This window comes from Maniola hyperantus, chromosome 27 (genome assembly GCF_902806685.2).
Source record: "Maniola hyperantus chromosome 27, iAphHyp1.2, whole genome shotgun sequence".
In the NCBI taxonomy this organism is placed as follows: domain Eukaryota; kingdom Metazoa; phylum Arthropoda; class Insecta; order Lepidoptera; family Nymphalidae; genus Maniola; species Maniola hyperantus.
The window spans coordinates 4,418,083-4,438,760 of record NC_048562.1 but is presented as its reverse complement, the minus strand read 5'-3'; the positions used below and the strand labels follow the sequence as shown (position 1 = coordinate 4,438,760).

Below are 20,678 nucleotides of genomic sequence, written 5' to 3'. Positions count from 1 at the left end.
TCAAAATAATGATTTCATCACTAAGAACAGTTTATGGAGATAATATTTGGTCTTTGAATGATTAAAATTGGACGTTTGGTTTTGAAGTTATGGCGAAATTAAAATATTACGATTTCTGCTGCACGGCCCGTTGTATTATATAAAGAGGTAATGTCGTTAAGTTTGTTTGTAGGGGGTAATCTTTAGAACTACTGAACCGATTTTAAAAATTCTTTCACCAGTAGAAAGCTACATTATTCCTGAGTGACATAGGCTATACGGGATCTTTAAAAACCTAAATCTACGCGGGCGAAGCCGCGGGGATCAGCTAGTCGTTTATATCCATACATTTTCTCTCATTAGCTGTAGATAGGTACTCTGTTTCGAAAAAACCGGCCAAGTGCGAGTCGGGCAGCGAGGGTTCCGTACTACAGTCGTAATTTTTCGACATTTTGCACGATAAATCAAAAACTATGATTCATAAAAATAAATAAAAATCTGTTTTAGAATCCACAAGTGAAGCCCCACTTGATATAGTTATCTTAATTTGATAATTGAAAATACTAATTATTAGTTCATGACCACGATTTAATTTTTTTTGTGTGATTTAACCCTAAATTCACGGTTTTCAGATTTTTCCCCAAATGTCAGCTATATAAGATCTACCTACCTGCCAAATTTCATGATTCTAGGTCAACGGGAAGTACCCTGTAGGTTTCTTGACAGACAGACAGACAACAAAGTGATCCTATAAGGGTTCCGTTTTTCCTTTTGAGGTACGGAACCCTAAAAAACGCCATAAATTAATTGCTTTAGAAAAACATATTTTACACAGTTTATATAAATCGTTGAAGCTGTGTTAGCCTCTTATCGGAGGTCGGGGGTTCGATCCCGTTCACGCACCTCTAACTTTTCGGAGTTATGTGCGTTTTAAGTAATTGAATATCACATGCTTTAACGGTGAAGGAAAACATCGTGTGAAAACCTGCATGCCTGAGAGTTCTCCATAATGTTCTCAGAGGTGTGTGAAGTCTACCAATCCGCACTTGGCCAGCGTGGTAGACTATGGCCAAACCCTTCTCACTCTGAGAGGAGACCCGTGCTCTGCAGTCACTCAGTCATCCAGCCAGCCAGCCAGCCAGGGAAGGTATGTGGGACTCGCCAGACGAGAGATCACTGGTAGAGATTTCTTAGAGATTAGTTCTACCTTGTCCACTTCTGTTTTTCTTTTTAGTGTTACGATTTTTCCGTACGATTGAATATAAAAAAAAAAGTTTTCATTCACAAATAAAAAGGGTGTTTACATTGCTTTAAATCTAGTCTATAGTATAAGTAAAGCCCACCCTTGCGAAGCTAGGATAAAATATGTAACCAGTTATAGATAACAGCAGTTCACAACTAAACAATGTTTAATACATAGGGATAACGCCTACAACCTTCGATAAAAGGCCAATTGCATAGTAGTCCTTTATAATGTTCCATTTAGGATATCCATTGACTTATATATATTACTTCGTATGGACAGGGCTATTGAACTAACCAAATGGCACCGACTCAGTGGTTCTTTAGCACCAATGCAACCTCAGTGACGTCTGGATTTCAAACGGGTCGTTCATTAGTATCTAAGAGGTGGCGCTGATTTATTTGGTTCCAAAACCGTAAAAAGCGAAAAGCTCATGGACATTTGCATTCTGCCAACTCTCACGTATGGTGCTCAGACTTGGTCCCTGACAAACTCTCAAAAGTCCAAGCTCAAGGTTTGCCAAAGAGCCATGGAACGCAGCATACTAGGTATAAAACTAGCAGATCGCGTAAGAAATTCTCATATACGTTCCAAAACGCGAGTAGCTGACGTTGGCCTTGCAGCCGCTTTACTCAAATGGGACTGGGCAGGTCATGTGTGCCGTATGCCAGATGAGTTATGGGCCAAATCGGCTTCTTTTTGGACGCCCCAGAATCATCAACGCCAGCGTGGTCGGCCGAGGCGACGTTGACGTGATGAATTAGATAAATTTACAGTTACGTGGCCTGAAGAGGCACGAAATAAAAAATTGTGGAAGGATCGGAGGGAGGCCTTTGCCCAGACGTGGGACAGCACAGGCTGATTTAGATAGAATAGATTAGAAAACCGTGAAATATTTTGTTCGCTTGGGCATATCTTGTCATTTATATCGATGAGGATATCCTAATATTTTGTTTTGTCTATACGCAAACTTTATACAGTACGCGGCCAAAAGTGATGAACATCGATCTTTAGAAGGAGACACCAGATTTGTAGAGCACTGTCTCGGTCGTTGAGACCGACAAAGCGTCATATGGGTATGAGTGACAGAGGCAACGCTCTACAAAGATGAAATGTCATTGTAAAGGCCGATGTTCATCACTTTCGGCCGTGTTTCTGTACGTGTTTTTACAATAAGAAATAGTTCAAGAACTGGTGGGGCATCTTGAAGGTATTTGATGAAAGGCTAAAGCCTGTGGGCATGTAAACATGGCCCAACAGTTTAACCGATTTTGATGAAATTTGGTACAGAGTTAGCTCACATTCCCGGGAAGGACATGGACTACTTTTTTCCCACGAGTTCCCACGGGATTTTTCGGAACTCTAAATCCACGCGGCCGAAGTCGCGGGCATCATCTAGTTTCATATAAACTTTCAGCTACATAAGCGCTCGTTCTATGACCGTTCAGGTCTTATACAAAACTAGTTCGAATTTAGGTCATCACCTTGTAAAGTGTATCGGGCCATGCGGCCTAAAGTGTTAGGTTCCTGTGAAATTAGAGCGTGGATTTTGGTGCACGGATAGTAATATTACGACAAAATATACGATATTACATTATTTAAACACAGCGTAGTTAAATACAGTGAGACGACGCCGGCTTTACGGTCGTAGCACCTATATACCCAATAGGGTCTTGCACTGTAGTAATAAATAGATGTGATATTTTGTGTAACAAGAAGAAGACATGTTGTGCCGACCCCACGTAGCGTGGGATAAGGTAAGGAAGAAGAAGAAGAAGAGATATTTTGTGTAACGGTAGTTTATAGAACTAGAATTCATTATTAAAGAGATTCATTAATAAATTAAATAATAAAAAAAGTACCTCAAATTACGTCAAATCTTTATGACGTCACATCAATGAATTTCATACAAGCTCCCCTACTTGACCTTTGACTTTAGTTTACGTGTTTTGACTTTAGATAAAAAGCCGCTATTTGACTTGTAGACATATTTTTTCCTATCCATCACCCTATTATTGAATGGTAGATGTCGAACATAGAATTCGACCGTCTGTACTGTCCGTCTGTATTAGAATTCGACCGTCGACCGACTGTATAAGTGTCTCGTTAAGCTGTGATAAAGTGAATTTATTCGTAGTGAAGGTCGGTCGGAACTGAATTACAATATCTGAATGTTTATTTAAAGCACAAAATTTCTGAATGAACGAAAAAAATATTTTTTTGCTAGTTAGGATGTTGTAAAAACGTACGTTTCAAAGCGACACTGGTCGTCGACAATTTTGTCATAGACATCCACTGCTATACCTACTCTATCCACGGAGAGAAGTTAGTATACCTAGGGCTCTCTCTGTTACGTAATCCCGTATAAATGACAAAGACAGAAAAGTGTTGGCGTTAACCATTTTGAATGACCAACTCATCACGAACAAGCCTATGTTTTCCGTATTTACCTGAGACCTAGAGTGACACAGGTTACTTTTATATCTTGGAATACTGTAGTGAAAATATTTTCAAGTATTCTGAACTATTGTTTATTCGTTCGCATAGTTACGCAACGGTGTAACAGGCGGCCATACAAACAATGAGCTGAATACATCATACACTTGATACAATTTAATTACTTGACTCGTTACCAGTTTTCGATCACTCAGGTATGAGGAAGTAGAAGGACGATGGAAAGTCTCAGTGAATGGCAAGGATCGTAGGAAATCACTAGCCATATTATAAATGCGAAAGTGTGTTTGTTTGCTGGTTCGTCGGCTTATTCCGTATTGGCTGAAGCTCGCAACTTCGTTTAGATTTAGGGTTTTAATATGTAGGATTTTCCGGGATAAAAAGTAGCCTATGTCACTCTCCAGGTCTTTGAAAAAACCCATGCAAAAATCACGTCGATCCGTTGCTCCGTTGCAACGTGATTGAAGGACAAATTGAAGGAGTTCCCTCGGGATTTCCCAAAAACCTAAATCCACGTGGATGAAGTCGCGGGCTAGTAAAAAATAATAATATGTAAATTCGCCGTCCGTGGTAGATAAATGGAAACTCTTAACACCGAAAGTTTAAAGGAAAGTGCGTCTCTTATCTGTGAAGTGACGACCTCCCTGGCGCAGTGGTGAGCGCTGTGGTCTTAATAGTGGGAGGTCCCGGGTTCGATTCCTGGCAGGGGTTTGGAATTTTATAATTTCTAAATTTCTGGTCTGGTCTGGTGGGAGGCTTCAGCCGTGGCTAGTTACCACCCTACCGGCAAAGCCGTGCCGCCAAGCGATTTAGCGTTCCGGTACGATGCCGTGTAGAAACCAAAGGGGTATGGGTTTAATAAAAACTGCCATACCCCTTCCAGGTTAGCCCGTTATCATCTTAGACTGCATCATCACTGCACCAGGTGAGATTGCAGTCAGGGGCTAACTTGTATCTGAATAAAATAAAATAAAAATGGTTTTGCAACTTGGAACCCTAATGTCTATCGGTTTTCCGACCTACGTACCCTGCACATCGCCACTTTAACTCGCAACCCGCTGAGCTTACGTCACTTACTCTGGTTCTCTTACGGATCTCCTTGTTCTCCTTATTATTCTGATTTGATCACGTAGAGAGACTCCAAGCGTAGCTTTAGTACTATGTATTGCAGAAATAATATTGACATGTCTAATAATAGAAACATTTTGATCAATTTCGCGCTTCGATTGGTAAATAATCGAATCTCATTGAACCTTTGTGTAGGCACGTGAGGCTAAGAGCCCGCGAGGGCCAGATCTTCGTTATTTTATAAAAGCTGAAAGTTTCTCTGCGCATTGTGCTCAACACAGAGAGGAACGATCAGCGACTATGAAGTTTGGAGTTTCGTGGCTTTGGCAGACAACAGGTAACAAGAAAATTTTAAAAAATTACACTTAATAGTTTGACGAAAGATTTTATACACCTTTGTTTACGTTACATTGGTGGAGATTACTATGAGCAATAAGGCCTCCTTTGCAAACTATTTTTTTAAGTTTTAAGTTTCTTTGTTTTTTTCTTGTTTATCTCATGTTATGTGTGCAATAAAGTATTTCTATCTATCTATCTATCTGCATGTTATCTGCCAAAGCCACGATGATCAAAACTTCATAGTCACTGATCGTTCCTCCCTGTGTTGGGGACAATACGCATAGAAATTTCAGCTTTTATAAAATAACGAAGGTCTGGCCCTCACGGTCTCTTTCTCTATATCAATGTAGGCGAGATGTAAAATCTCATAAAGCACACTGGTTGGTACCCACTCGTGGGTGGTGTCACGTCGTACGGCATGCCATTGCTATTACTCGCTTTGTCGCTAGGTCGATAGGCGCCGTCTACGTATTTGCTCATTACAATATGATTTATCTAACTAATATTCTAGCACTATTTAGTCCGCTTGAAGTCTTTGCTTTCCGGTTGCTTGATTGTGGTAGAATAACAGCACTTTCCGGTGTGAAACAGCCATTCTAGTTCCTTAGAACTCCAAAGTCTATCGTATAATATTCATAATTAGTAAGTCATAATTCTCAGAATTTCCATTTGAGCGAAGTCGGGGCGGATCAGTTAGTAAATAATACTTGCGACCCATTCCCACTTGTCGTCTGTCGGGCCCGGATTTTAATCGGATGTTCCAGTACCAGAATATTTTTTTATGAAGCTATTCACACTTGTATGAAAATGTTCTGCCACTGGAACCGGTATTAAAATCCGGGTCCGACAGCCGACAAGTGGGAGCGCGCTGTTAGGGTGTGGTTTTGTAATACAACAAATAACTGTGTTTTAGTGGTGACTGGTGAACAGGCAACAGTGTAAGGCACCGCGCCTACCACCCTCGCAACGGTCTCCGATTATTTCATCAGCAATTTTCGACGACCTTTAAGTACGCCCGGTGCGTTCTTTTGTTTCCATTGTCTTATCGCGGCAATTATCCATAGCATCGTAGTATACATAGATACTTCTGTTATCTATGGTAGCATAGCACATCTCTGGTGGAGCCTGTCGGTTGACGATGACGACGTCAGAGTGAACTAGAGTGAAGGAACTCTCGGTTTGATCCTGAATCGACGTTGTAGCAAATATTAGGCTTTGGTGACGTGAAGTCATAGAAAAATAGGGCTACGATAAGGCTACCTGTATCAAATGTACTAACATTTGACGTCGAAGCCTGGACGTATTATGGAAACAGTGCAGTACATTCCGTACTCGCCCGCAATTAATATATTTACTATCATTAAACACGATGCCCTCGTGTGATAGACGTAGGATATATAAAGTGTTTTTTTTGAATACGCGACACCAAAAATAAAAGTGGTTTTGTTCATTAATTACTTTAGGTAATTATTCATTCCTGTAATAAAAAATATAATTAATTATTATTATCATATCATATAGCAATATGGTTGTGTCTGTAACACAATCATATTGCTATATATTTATGTTAAGTAATCATTCATTTCTGCACTATTAAAATTTGCAACATAGAAATTCATACAACAGTCAAAAAGTGTTTTATTTTGACCTATTTTAAATAAATCACTTTGACTTTGGTGTCAGGCATGCACCTTTAACTTTTCGGAGTTATATGCCGTGTGTTTTATGCAATATCACTTGCTTTAATGATAAAGGAAAACATCGTGAGGAAATCCTAAATGCCTGAGATTTCTCAAAGGTCTATGAAGTCTGCCAATATGCACTTGTAAGCGTGGTGGTCTATCGCCCTAAACCTTTCTAATTGTGAGAGGAGACTCGTGCTCAATAATGGGCCGGTGATGAATTGAAATGATGATATCATCTATATTTATAAAAGGAAAAGCTGACTGACTGAGTGACTGATCTATCAACGCACAACTCAAACTACTGCACGGATCGGGCTGTTTGGAATGCATATAGCTATTATGACGTAGGCATCCGCTAAGTAAGGATTTTTGAAAATTCAATCCCTAAAGGGGTAAAACAGGGGCTTAAAATTTGTGTAGTCCACGCGGAGTCGCGGGCATAAGCTAGTGTTCTATATTTCACGTCAACTGTACTAGGAAATTTGCCAAACTATTGACTTTCGTTTTCTGATTCAGATTCATGTACCTAATTACAATCTCTATTCACGTCCCGCGCAAAACCAGGTGACCGGGGCATGTAGTTTTGTAATTGGACATGTTAAGAATCCGTCAATGAAAAGATTTTGTATGCATTTATTCATATTTCTCATTTGATGAAGCCTGCTACTTCATCTGTGTGGATTTAGGGATTTATAAATCCCGCAGAGAACTCTGTGATTTTCACCCTTTTCAAATATATTTTCTACTAGCTGACACGCCCCGGCACCGCTCGGGTGGAGTTTAGAAAATTGAGGGGGAGGTTGAACTAAATTTTTCTCTCTGTAAGAACCATCCTCGTACTTCAAGGAATATTATAAAAAAGTATTAGCGAAATCGGTTCAGCTTTTCGAGCTCGAGATTTGCGATGAGCAACACATTTAGCGATTCATTTTTATATATTTTTTATATAAGGGCTATTGTATTTTATAGTAGGGCTGTGTACCAATTTTTTTATGGCAACTTATGACATGCGTCGTAACTCGTACATATTTTTACATCCGTATTTTCACGGATTCGGATCTGATGAGTGCGTGACCGCTGTAACTGTCGTGAACTGTGACATATCGCCGTATTTTGCTTTTTTTCGTTGTGTACATATGGAGCTATTTATTAAAGGCTTAAGGTAAAATAAGTCTTGTATGACACGGATAGACAAATGGCCTCCACAATTTTATGGACGCGTACAGGCAATTAGGCCTATTACAAATTCAATTTGTTCGCTACCTGTGTTATTATTGCTGTGGTATGCAGACGCAATTATTAATAAATTGAATTATAACTTGAAAAAAAAAAAACCGGCCAAGTGCGAGTCAGGCTCGCGCAATGAGGGTTCCGTACTACAGTCGTATTTTTCGACATTTTGCACGATAATTCAAAAACTATGATGCATAAAAATAAATAAAAATCTGTTTTAGAATGTACAGGTGAAGACCTTTCATATGATACCCCACTTGATATAGTCACTCACTTCGAAAGTTGAAAATACTAATTATTAGTTCATGACCACAATTTATTTATTTTTGTGTGATCTAATCCTAAATTCACGGTTTTCAGATTTTTCCCCAAATGTCAGCTATAAGATCTACCTGCATGCCAAATTTCATGATTCTAGGTCAACGGGAAGTACCCTGTACTTCCCGTTGACCTAGAACACCTGTGAGGTTTCTTGACAGACAGACAACAAAGTGATCCTATAAGGGTTCCGTTTTTCCTTTTGAGGTACGGAACCCTAAAAAACATATCTAAGTAGGTGTTTTGCATTATCACTTCATCAAATACCTAATTTGTGTTCTCCTAAACGAATTTCGGCTCTCAAAGGCTTTCCGAAGCCCAGTTGGGTTTCAGTGGCTAGCCTCTTTCTCGGCCATGTTTAGCACTAACCAATTGCGCACAAGTATATGTGCGCAAACACAGGTGCTGTCTATTCCTTCACTCTAATAGTCCAATCGCACAGCAATCCAACACGACCGGATTTCGTGCCTTTTTTTAAATAGAGAGTGGTGGTAGAGGTGGGTCACCTAATGTTAAGTGATTACCGCCGCCCATGAACATTTGCAGCACCAGAGGAACTGCCGATGCGTTGCGGGCCTTTTAGGAATTTGTTGGTCCGCCCCTTGAATTACCCCATGTTGTAATCTAGTGCCTAGCCGCGGTTCTTATTAGAATCTTATAAGAACTTGGCGGACACACTCCCGTGTGTCTTGGTCTGGCACAACGGACGGTCGAAGTGCACCAGACACCCAGGTGGTGAGGGTGAATTTTGCTTACGGTGATAAATAGTCTCAGACAAGATAATACCTTTCATTGATAGAAACCCTTTTAGTATTATGTGCCACGAGTTAGGCAGGTGTAATTAAGATCAATGTGCAATTACAAATACCTATGGCACGTGCCGCGCGCACGTTTGAAACGCGCCCTGTGCATACCAAAAATACTTGTAGCTATAATTAATTATATCTAGTATCTATTAACTCGGTAGTCAAAGTCAAAGTCAAATGATTTATTCAAAAATTCAAAATAGGTAATAAATTACTCTTTTCGATTGTCAGTTGTTGGATTTTTAAGACACAGTGGTGATAATTATTTCGCAAACTTAAAACTAAAGCTACGAGGGTTCCAAACTCGCCCAAGTCTGAGAAGAGCCCACAACAAACTATATAGGTGAAGTTATAAAGATGATGCAGTTTAAGATAAAACTTTATTTAGGTTGATTTTTAATGAAAATACTACAATAAAACTTAAAGCAAGCCTTATCTAATTACTATATACCTAAATCATGCCCGCGTGGAATGGTGCCAAGAATACTGGCTGCATTTCCGCGCTGGACAGCCAGATATTTGATATTTTTTTTATGAAAAATTCAATAAGCTTTTTTATTCGATAAAAACAATAGAATAGATTTTTATTCAAATAACCCAAGGATGAAAATAAAAACCGGTCAAGTGCGAGTCAGGCTCGCGCAACGAGGGTTCCGTGCTACAGTCGTATTTTATCGACATTTTGCACGATAAATCAAAAACTATAATGCCTAAGAATAAATAAAATCTGTTTTAGAATGTACAAGTAAAGCCCTTTCATAATATGATAGCCCACATGGTTTAGGAATCTTACTTTGAAAGCTGAAAATACTAATTATTTGTTCATGAACACATTTTAAGTAATTTTTTTTGTGATGTAACCGTTCAACAAATTCACGTTTTTCGGATTTTTCCCTTTACGTGTGCTATAAAACCTACCTACCTGCCAAATTGCACAATTCTAGATCAACGGGAAGTACCCTATAGGTTTCTTGACAGACAGACAGACGACGAAGTGATCCTGTAAGGGTTCCTTTTTCCTGTTGGGGTACGGAACCCTAAAAAACTCAAAAACAATTTCAATGATGAGGGATATCTAGTAAATGTTGGAAACGATAAATGGTATATTGACTGTAGGGTAGCGGTGCTTATATAAGTCTGGTAGTACAAACCAATAGGTGCTGATAGCTGATATAGCTGATATCACAGCTCCCAAATCATCATGATCAACCCATCGCCGGCTCACTACAGAGCACGGGTCTCCTCTCAGAGTGAGAAGGGTTTTGGCCATAATCTACCACGCGCTGGCCATGTGCGTATTGGTAGACTTCACACACTTTTGAGAACATTATGGAGAACTCTCAGGCATGCAGGTTTCCTCACGATGTTTTCCTTCACCGTTGAAGCATGTGATATTTAATTACTTAAAACGCACATAACTCCGAAAAGATAGAGGTGCGTGCCTGGGATCGAACCCCCGACCTCCGATTAGAAGGCGGACGTCCTAACCACTAGGCTATCACAGCCGCCAAATCCAATGAAAAAATAAGAAACACGAAACAATTTAAAAATTCTAAGATTACTTTATTAAACTTTATCTTACAGTACCTTTTTAACAGCTAAAGTCGGTTGGTAAGGTATCGCCAGGAAATGTTGGAAAGGATACAAACTATAGGCGGGATATTGACTGTAGGATATCGGTGTTACATAAGGCTTATAGTTAAAGCCTGGAGCGAGAGCTATAGGTGCTAAAGCTGAATTGAGAGCTGTGAAAGCCTCTTCAAGTTTAGCCGTTTCTGGTGTTACGGCTTTAACTTCAATAGCATTTTCCTTCATAGCCTCAGCAGGCATTGCAACTTCAACAGGCTTTTCGGCTTCAGCAGGTTTCACCTCCAACTTTTCTTCACTTTTAACCTCCATTACTTCACTCGTTATTTCGGCTTTCTCTTCAGTTTTAACTTCAGTAGCTTCACTTTTAATTTCAGCCTTTTCTTCGCTTTTTGCTCCTGTACTTATAGCTTCAGGATCAACTTTGCTAGCAATTGATCCAGCAATTCTAGCCTCAGCGATTTGTACTTCGTTGATTACTTGCCATTTCTTCTCTTCTGCAGCCCATATGGCTTCTTCTTCTTTTTCTTTGGCTAAGTCATTCGCGTTGCGGACATCCTGGTTTTGTTTTTCAACGGCCTGTTCTGCTTTATCTTTAGCTTCATCACTGATGTAACGGGCTTGGTCAGCCAATTTAACCTGTGGAATTAAAAACCTATAGTTAGTTTAGTTATTAGTTAAGTATTGTTGACGCCTTATGCCGTTAAATGAGATCTGATGGGTTGCGTTGTAGCTCTTTGAATTTGTATGTATCTTGCCGGTTCTTCTTAATGGAATCTTCTTTCCGAACCAGTGCACAGTGGTATCGACTTGACATTTTGTTTGCATGTTGCAATACAACGACCTCATGAAGACGTATAGTCCTAGCGCGTGTCAGTGTGACATGTTTTTATACATTACCTTGTACATAACAATTATTGTAGACTCCTATACGCGCTGTGACTTCCTGACGTGCAATTGCCGTCACATTTTGTTTGTTTAAGCCCTAAACATAAAATGGACTTAAAGGTTTTTGATTTAAAGTCGTGGATTCTATACCACCTATTTTGATTCCCTTGAAGTATATATGTTTCACGGGAAAGGTGAATGAGCCATGAGGTGAGCCAAATGTGGTACACAAGTTACCTGAGCATCAATAGCAACAGCTGCAATGTCGCCAGGCGAAATGGTCGGCGCAGCCACTAAAGGTGCTACCCCATTTACAGCGATGGGTAGGGCATACGGGTACGGCGCCAATATAGAGGGCGCTGCGGAGACGCAGGCGAGAAGGGCGGTCAGGAACTGTGGGTAAACAAAACAATGGTACTAATTCTTTGCACACCTAAATTTTAGAGTATTCGCATCCTCTTCTCACTGATGCATTTAGAAAAGGACAGATACTGTTTGTCAGCTTTAGAGCTGTCAAACCTCGTGACTTCAGCTGCCAGTCGTGACCCTATTGTTTAAATTTGTACCATTTGTAAAAAAATTATATGTAAAATTTGATTTTCCGGAATAAAAAATAGCCTTTGTCACTCTCCAGGTGCAAAAAATCACTTCAATCCGTTGCTCCGTTGCGACGTGATTGAAGGACAAATCAACAAATAAACAGACTTTTGCATTTATAATATGGGTAGTGATTTAAATACTCATTAACTCATATTGATGCAAAAAATCAAGTCTATCTGATGCTCCGCGCCCAGGAAAACCTAAAATATTGCGTGTGATTGCAAAGAAGAAGAAGAATTAAAAAGCTATACTGACCAGTTCCCTCATCTTGTCTTAACCGATGTGTACTGATGTATGCAAAGTACGTACCGTCTTTATATTGTGAGTAAATGGATCAGGCTGAGTACTGGATGACTTGTTTACTTGAATGCAATAAAAAAAGTTAAGCGTCAACGGCCTAAAGGCGGGAGGGATGCAGGAAATGTGAGGTTTTGGACGCTATAGGAGCGTGCATAACACGTAATAAAAATGAAAGCGGTCAAGTGCGAGTCGGACTTGCACACGAAAGGTTTCGTACCATCGTCGTACAAGAAATAACACTTTAATTTTTTGTTACAACAGTGACATGGCACGGCTCGAGCCTGCCATGTTTTGGCATAAATCATCCCCGCCTACGACGTGGCATTGACCCCCAGGCACTTATCTACGCAAAGTACGATGACCTCTAGTGCCAGTCAGATGTATTATTTGCAATACATTGCGAACTATTACTAAATACGGTGTTTTTTCGCGTTTTTTTTGTGGTATCTTACCAGTAATCATCAGTACTATCATCATCTGTCATCGTTTTTGCTAGCGTTCTCCTTACACCCTGTATTAAGATTGATATACTTTTGAATAGGTTAAAAAAAGTGCGAGTCAGGCTCGCGCAACGAGGGTTCTGTATTACAGTCGTATTTTTTCGACATTTTGCACGATAATTCAAAAACTATGACGCATAAAAATAAATATAAATCTGTTTTAGAATGCACAAGTGAAGCCCTTTCATATGATACCCCACTTGATATAGTTATCTTACTTCAAAATTGAAAATACTAATTATTAGTTCATGACCACAATTTAATTTTTGTTGTGGGATATAACTTCAAATTCACGGTTTTCAGATTTTTCCCCTAATGACAGCTATAAGACCTACCTACCTGCCAAATTTCATGATTCTAGTTCAACGGGAAGTACCCTGTAGGTTTCTTGACAGACAGACAGACAACAAATTGATCCTATAAGTTTTTCCTTTTGAGGTACGGAACCCTAAAAATGAGTAAACGTTAACCTTATCAGGAATCTCAGACCAAAAGGATACCAATGAGAATAAAAGACATGACTTTAATTACGATTTATTAGTATTTTAATGTTATCATATTACCACACGTGCTTTATAGCTATTGCGGGTTGGTAGATGTGCGGAAACGTGGCTACAGGGAACGGAGATCTGTAAGCAGCTTGGTACGATATCGGAGCAACGTATGGCTGGAAATTGAAGCCAGGGCCGACAGCTATAGGTACCGGGAAAATTGATTTGTAAGCTGTGAAAGGATCTTCAGGTTTAGGCGCTTCAGGAGCCGCGGCTTTAACTTCAACGGTATCATCCTTCTTCTCCATTTCTTTCATTTCAGCTTCTACTGGCTTTTCCGCTTCTTCGGCTTTCAATTCCATTTTTTCTTCGGTTTTAGCTTCAGTGGCTTCACTTTTGATTTCGGATTTCTCTTCAGCTGATTCAGGCATGGCGATTTCCTTAGCGGCTTCGGCAGCTAACCTTGCTTCAGCGATTTGCGCTTCGTTTAGTTCTTGGTTTTTCTTTTCTTCAGCAGCCCAGAAGGCTTCTTCGGATTTCTCTTTGGTGATGTCATTGGCTTCAGCAACTCCTTCGTCTATGTTCTCGGCGGCTTGTTCTTGTAGCTCTCTTGCTTTGTCGGCGAGGGCTTGGGCTTCATCGTTGGCTTTAACCTGGGGAAACAAATCAATCAATCATTTTATTGCAAATTCAATAATAAAACGCATATACGCATAATAAGAATTATGGGTATTGTCGTCGTGATCATTTACCACGAGATCAAAGGCGTCCAACTACTGTGTCTCTCTTTATACTATAGTTACCTGGGCATCTATAGCAGCAGCCTGGATGTCACCAGCTGGCACTTCTGGTGCAACTATTGGCGCTACCGCCACTGGTGCGACAGGGAGGGCTGCATACGGTGCCACAGGTGCGAGCGGGAAAGCCGTATAGGGTAAATAGTTTAAGACAGAAGGCGCCGCTGACGCGCAGGCGAGAAGGGCGGAAACGATCTGTGGATAAAATAATTATATTATTACTAGATGATACCCGCGACTTCGTCCGTGTAGATTTAGGTTTCTAAAGTCCCGTGAGAACTCTTTGATTTTCCGGGATCAAAGTAGCCTATGTCCTTCCCTGGGATGCAAGCTATCTCTGTACCAATTTTCATTGAAATCGGGTAAACTCGCCCGCACCGAGTTAGCGCGGGGGCTGTGCGGGAGTGCGGGGAGTTCCCTCCCCGATTGAACCAGTAGTGCGTAGGTATACTAGAATCAATATGAAAACGAATTATTATGCTTGATTGATTCTGATTTATGTTGACAATATTGTACATATCGAAACTTGAAAAGGTTCTAGATTGATCTAAATTGAAAGTTAGGTGTCTGCTGAACTGGTTTACTATATTAGGGCACTAGCACACTATTTTTTTTTTTGTTTTTTTTTTTCATTTATTAGGATCACCAACAGCTAATCATCTACATCAAACACAAAATTGCTTCCAACCCGTGCTTTCGTGATTCCTTTCGTCAAAGGTTGCCTGGAAGAGATAAGGCCGCCTTTGCATGCTACATCTATTAGATTAAGATCCTGTATTGTGTTTTTTCAATGTTTACTTTGTGTTGTGTGCAATAAAGTGTAAATAAATAAAAATTAAAATACAAAAGTTCTTAGATAAAATGACGAGCTAATTAAAGGTATGTACTGAACTGTATGTGAACCGTCGTAGCTTTAGTTTTAAGTCCGCGTAAAAATTATCACCACCATATCGTCTTACAAATCCAACAACCGACCGTCAAAAAGTGTAATTTGTTACCTATCTCTACATAGTATAAAATAAAGTCGCTTTCCGCTGTCTGTATGTATGAACGCGTAGATCTTTTAAACCACGCAACGGATTTTAATGCGGTTTTCAGCAATAGATAGAGTGATTCAAGAGGAAGGTTTATAGGTATAGTATAATATTGGTTTGTGTTAATTTGTTGAAATATGACGATATTTGAACGAAATGTCGGAAGAAATGAAGCTTCCATCGAAAATTAACAAATATTCCGCGCAACAAAACGAGACGGAGATATCTACAATGTTCTTCTTTCCAGGTGTCAATTGTGACAGTTTTTAAGAAATCGTAAAATATCAAGTGTGCAAGGGTCCTTAATGCAGGTACATGACATTAAAAACTAGTTGCAGATATTATAAAAAGGTACAGTCTAGGAATATATCTGTTACATTGTAACCTAATTGTATGCATTATGAATATGATTATTGGGTGAGTACCTAAGATAGGTAACTGGTTAGACCTTCCGACTTGTTGATTGTAGAAGTAGTCTTGAAGGTTAAAGTGCCATTTTTTTTGAAGGGCCTATTTTACAAATCAGTACCCTTATTATAAATGCGAAAGTGTGTTTGTTTGTAGGTTTTTTGGTTTGTTGGTTTGTCCTTCAATCGCGCGATTGACGCGATTTTTTGCATAGGTATAGATTAAGACCTGGAGAGTGACATAGGCTACTTTTTATCCCGGGAAATCAAAGAGTTCCCGCGGGATTTAAAAAAATGAAAATTCACGCGGACGAAGTCGCGGGCATCAGCTAGTTAGTTAATATTCAAATGAGAACCAAACTACGCTTATATGGGGAGCGCGCAAAGGAAACTTCTCTTAGGCCGCTTTGTCGAATTCGAATAATTTCTCTTTGAACCTATGTCGATAGCGACTACATTCCGCAACAACCATCGATATAAATAACAAGATATGCCCAAGCCAACAAAATTTTTCACGGTTTTGGAACCAAATAAATCAGCGCCACCTCTTAGATACTTATGAACGACCCGTTTGAAATCCAGACGTCACTGAGGTTGCATTGGTGCTAAAGCACCACTGAGTCGGTGTCATTTTGTTTGTTCAATGGCCCTGTCCATACGAAGTAATATATAAGTCAATGGCAACAACCCATCTGATTGGATACATTTCTTGGTACATTGCATTGTCCGCCCAACATAGTAAAAACGGACGGACGGGTTTCTGATAAAGAGATTAGCGATTATAATGTCGGTATGCGGACTGAAGGTCAAACTTGTTTGCTAATAAAACCGTTATACACACGGACGTCGAGTTCATCCAGCAAAAGATACAATATTGATTAATACATTAATCAAAATTCTAAAACGAAAAGCTAACTGACTGACTGATCTATCAACGCACAGCTCAAACTATAAAAATATAAAAAGATAAAATGGTGCTACGAGTATTTTGGGTGATCTGAGTGTTTTAATCTAATGTACATAAAAACAAAAGTTGACTGACTGACCTAGCAATGCACAGTTTAAACTATTGGACGTATCGGCCTGAAATTTGGCACGCAGATAGCTGATAGGTGACGTAGACATCCGCTAAGAAAGGAGTTTTAAAATTCCATCAAGAGATCTGTTCTTAGTAATAGTTTGGCGGTGGGTTGATCACGATGATGCTAATAATGATTAGTCTTTGACAGTATCCTAAATTGTTAATTTGTAATAAGTTGCGATTTCAGCTAAACCTTTAAAACTACAAAACAATAACTTGTCATCATACCAAAACAAATAATGATTTATTTATAACATACAAGCTTATGCCCGCAACTTCGTCCGCGTGGACTAAACAAAATTCAAACCCCTATTTTACCCCCTTAGGGATTGAATTTTCCAAAATCCTTTCTTAGCGGATGTCTACGTCATAAAAGCTATCTGTATGCCTTTCAGCCCAATCCATCCAGAAGTTTGAGCTGTGCGTTGATAGATCAGTCAGTCAGTCAGCTTTTCCTTTCATATATACCTAGTACTACTAGCTACTTTACTAGTACCTATTATAGTAATGCTATGCAGATGTATGATAAATGGCTCTATTGAACGTAGGTTTTATAAAACTAATATAGATTATACCTTTTAACCTGTTTCTGATAAAATAGATTAGTAATTATAATATCGGAATGTCGTCATGAAGGTCGTATGTACAATGTACATACATAATAATTTTATTTAAACATTGTTGACAATTATCGACAAATGAGGCAATAGTTTCACAAATAAATGATAAACTTCTATATTAAAAAACCAAACATTTTTATTTTTCTGAATATAGATGAGACCACATCCGTATATTTTATTTAAAAGACGTCAAACATGCCTTAAAAATAACTAAATATAATGCGGACACCATTTTTTTTAATTTATAGACTTAAATAAATTTGGGTAGTTACTAGCTTATGTCCGACACGTCGTCTGTTTTTCGTCGTCGTCACAAATTTTAATCCCCTATTTTACCCCCTTAGGGATTGAATTTTCAATAATCCTTTCTTAGCAGATGTCTAAGTCATAATAGCTATCTGCATGTCAAGTTTCAGCCCGATCCGTCCAGTAGTTTAAACTGTGCGTTGCTAGGTCAGTCAGTCAACTTTTGTATTTATGTACATTAGATTAAAACACTCAGGTCACCCAAAATACTCATAGCACCATTTGATCACACGTTCTTGTCTGCCGTGTGTATCCCAATTTTAATAATGATTACGACTAGGTTGTATTTATTTCATAAATTCACTGAGTCGAAGCAAAGCATTTTGTTTAGTCTATTTTTTTCGTAATAACGCATACATACAAAAAAAAAATTGCAATATATCCTGAAATAATATTTAAAATACGGTTCAGTTGTAAAGCCTCACGAAATGTTTTGACTAATGAATTATTTTTGTTTTTTCCTATGCCTTTTTTACCAATTAACATATTTAATGAAGTATAAGTTGCTAGGTTTCTAAATATAACTATTTATAATATAAAAATTTAAAATGAACGTTTTAGAGTTATCTAAAACGTTCATTTTAAAACGTTTTTAATGTATTTTATGTCAGTTGCATTGGCATTAGCTAATTAAACAAATACAAGCACGTTGAAATTACTGTATAATACACATATGTACACACACACGCACAAACATACACACACATACACAAACACACACACACCAACAATCAACCCATCGCCGGCTAACTATTGAGAACGGGTCTCCTCTCAGAATGAGAAAGATTTGGCCAATGTCCACTTCGCTGGCCAAGTGTGCATTTTCAGACTTTACACACTTTTTTGAGAACATGAAGAACTCTCAAACATGTAAGTTTCCTCATGATGTTTTCCTTCGCCATTAAGTGATAATAATTGCTTAAAACGCCCAAAACTCCGAAACGTTAGAGGTGCGCACTCGGGACCGAACTCCGTACCCTAATCATCCGCTATCTATCACCGCTCATCAAGATAATCTAACATGCCTTTCCGCAGTTAAAAAAACCAGCCAAGTGCGAGTCAGACTTGCGCACCGAGGGTTCCGTACTTCAGTCGTATTTTTTCGACATTTCGCACGATAAATCTGTTTTAGAATGTACAGGTAAAGCCCTTTCATATGATACCCCACTTGGTATAGTTATCTTACTTTGAAAATTGAAAATACTAATTATTTGTTCATGAACACATTTTAATAAAAAAAAAATGTGATGTAGCCACAAAGTCACGGTTTTTGGATTTATTCCTTTACTTATGCTATAAGACCTTCCTACCTAACAAATTTCGTGATTCTAGGTCAACGGGAAGTACCCTATAGGTTTTCTTGACAGACACGACGGACAGACAGACTGACCGACAACAAAGTGATCCTGTAAGAGTTCCTTTATTTCCTTTTGAATTGCGGTACCCTAAAAATATCAAACTTTTCATTTGGATGTCCCGAAATTCGTAGATTTATAAAGGCACCTTTCAAATATATTATATATTTGACAATATATATATATTTGACAATATAAAAACTCTTTAGTTTTCGAATGCGAATGGATTTGTATATGCCAAAGTAGTATCACTAAAAATGCACTAAAATAATAGAACTTTTCACTATCAAAATTCACTTAAGAACTCTTAAAAAATATAACTAGGGAAGTGTCACTGACCAGAACTCTCATCTTTGCGTTATAGATGTCTACTGATTGCCTCATCCGATCTCCACCCGTTTTTATATTCCATCCACATAGTATATAGAACAGGCTCAACTATGGGTATGCTCGTTTACATGAATATAATAAAAAAAGTTCAAACGTCAACAACCTGAGGGTGATGGAAGGAGGAAGCGCGCGCTTTTTGACAGTTTGATGGGCGCCATCTTAAATGAGGTATTTTATTGGTATTCTGTGTTACGTCATGCTTTGGCGCCACATTATAAAATACCAACTTTGCAAGGGTTGACTTGCCTATTTTACAGACCAAAAATATTAATTTGTTACACACTAGCTGATGTGGATTTAGGTTTTTAAAAATCCCATGGGAACTCTTTGATTTTCTGGGACAAAAAGTAGCCTATATCACTCTCCAGATCTTTAACTATACCCATGCAAAAAATCACGTCGATCCTTTGCTCCGTTGCGATGTGATTGAAGGACAAACCAACAAACCAATACACTTTCGCATTTCTAATATTTAAATTTTCCGCATGGAATGCTCTAAATGATTGTGAAAATCTCATTTAAATCAACTTAGCCAATTAGAAATTATAAGCAAATACACATACGATCGCGATTGCAATTTTTATTTGTTCTAAGTATTTAGAGTAAGATAAAATTAATTCCGTCTATATCGAATCATCATCGTCAAACATTAGACGTCCACTGCTGGACTGCCACAGATAGGTACATATTATTCAAACATAGCTAGAATTTGTTTATGTAGAACCAAATCGTACCTAACCGTAACCAAAAAAAATGGACAAAATATTATGCCTCTTCTTCTTAGACTTTCTTTTGAAATAATGTTTTTAAAATAATCAATAAAAATAAATCTAAATATATAAAAGGAAAAAGTGAGTGTCTGACTGATCTATCTATAGCTCAAATTACTGGATGGATCGGGCTGAAATTTGGCATACGTAGATAGCTATTATGACGTAGGAATCCGCTAAGAAAAGATTTTGAATAATTTAACCCTGAAGGGGGTGAAACAGGGGTTTGAAATTATGTAGTCCACGCGGACGAAGTCGCGAGCTTGAGCTAGTATAAAATATGTCGCAGATTCATGTGATTTGGATTCTCCGACATATAAAAACCATAGTAAGTATATAGATCTTTTTTTTTTTTTTTAAGAATATTAGCCATGTTAAATGACTAATATTCCCCTTTCCTCTCCAATTAAGCGTGAGGCTTGTGCTA

General features: G+C 38.6%; 3 protein-coding genes and 1 long non-coding RNA gene across 7 annotated transcripts in view; 1 reads left to right on the top strand and 3 right to left on the bottom strand.

Moving 5' to 3' along the window:
• LOC138404331 (uncharacterized) overlaps nucleotides 1-20,678 on the bottom strand; it is a 265,328-nt gene that overhangs the window by 13,460 nt on the left and 231,190 nt on the right. The window lies entirely within an intron of this gene.
• Rbcn-3B (WD repeat-containing protein Rbcn-3B) overlaps nucleotides 1-20,678 on the top strand; it is a 170,873-nt gene that overhangs the window by 86,607 nt on the left and 63,588 nt on the right. The gene's annotated exons all lie outside the window — the stretch shown is intronic.
• On the bottom strand, nucleotides 10,693-12,489 carry LOC117994760 (pupal cuticle protein PCP52-like). The gene is made up of 3 exons (XM_034982720.2): nucleotides 12,456-12,489; nucleotides 11,838-11,993; nucleotides 10,693-11,351 (listed from the first exon to the last, which is right to left on the bottom strand). The coding sequence occupies exons 1-3, from the start codon at nucleotides 12,465-12,467 to the stop codon at nucleotides 10,704-10,706; spliced, it is 816 nt and encodes a 271-aa protein (XP_034838611.1). The 5' UTR covers nucleotides 12,468-12,489; the 3' UTR covers nucleotides 10,693-10,703.
• LOC117994759 (pupal cuticle protein PCP52-like) lies at nucleotides 13,521-19,529 on the bottom strand. Its single transcript, XM_034982718.2, has 3 exons — nucleotides 19,431-19,529; nucleotides 14,295-14,483; nucleotides 13,521-14,144 (listed from the first exon to the last, which is right to left on the bottom strand). Exons 1-3 carry the CDS (start codon nucleotides 19,473-19,475, stop codon nucleotides 13,560-13,562), a joined length of 819 nt encoding a protein of 272 aa, XP_034838609.1. The 5' UTR covers nucleotides 19,476-19,529; the 3' UTR covers nucleotides 13,521-13,559.

Coding starts and splice junctions, on each gene's coding strand:
- LOC117994759 (XM_034982718.2), bottom strand. CDS start 19,475: ATGAGGCAATCAGTAGACATCTATAACGCAAAGATGAGAGTTCTG. Junction 14,484..19,430: donor ACGCAAAGATGAGAGTTCTG/GTCAGTGACACT, acceptor TTTTATCCACAG/ATCGTTTCCGCCCTTCTCGC. Junction 14,145..14,294: donor CTGCTGCTATAGATGCCCAG/GTAACTATAGTA, acceptor TTGTTTCCCCAG/GTTAAAGCCAACGATGAAGC.
- LOC117994760 (XM_034982720.2), bottom strand. Junction 11,352..11,837: donor CTGTTGCTATTGATGCTCAG/GTAACTTGTGTA, acceptor TTAATTCCACAG/GTTAAATTGGCTGACCAAGC.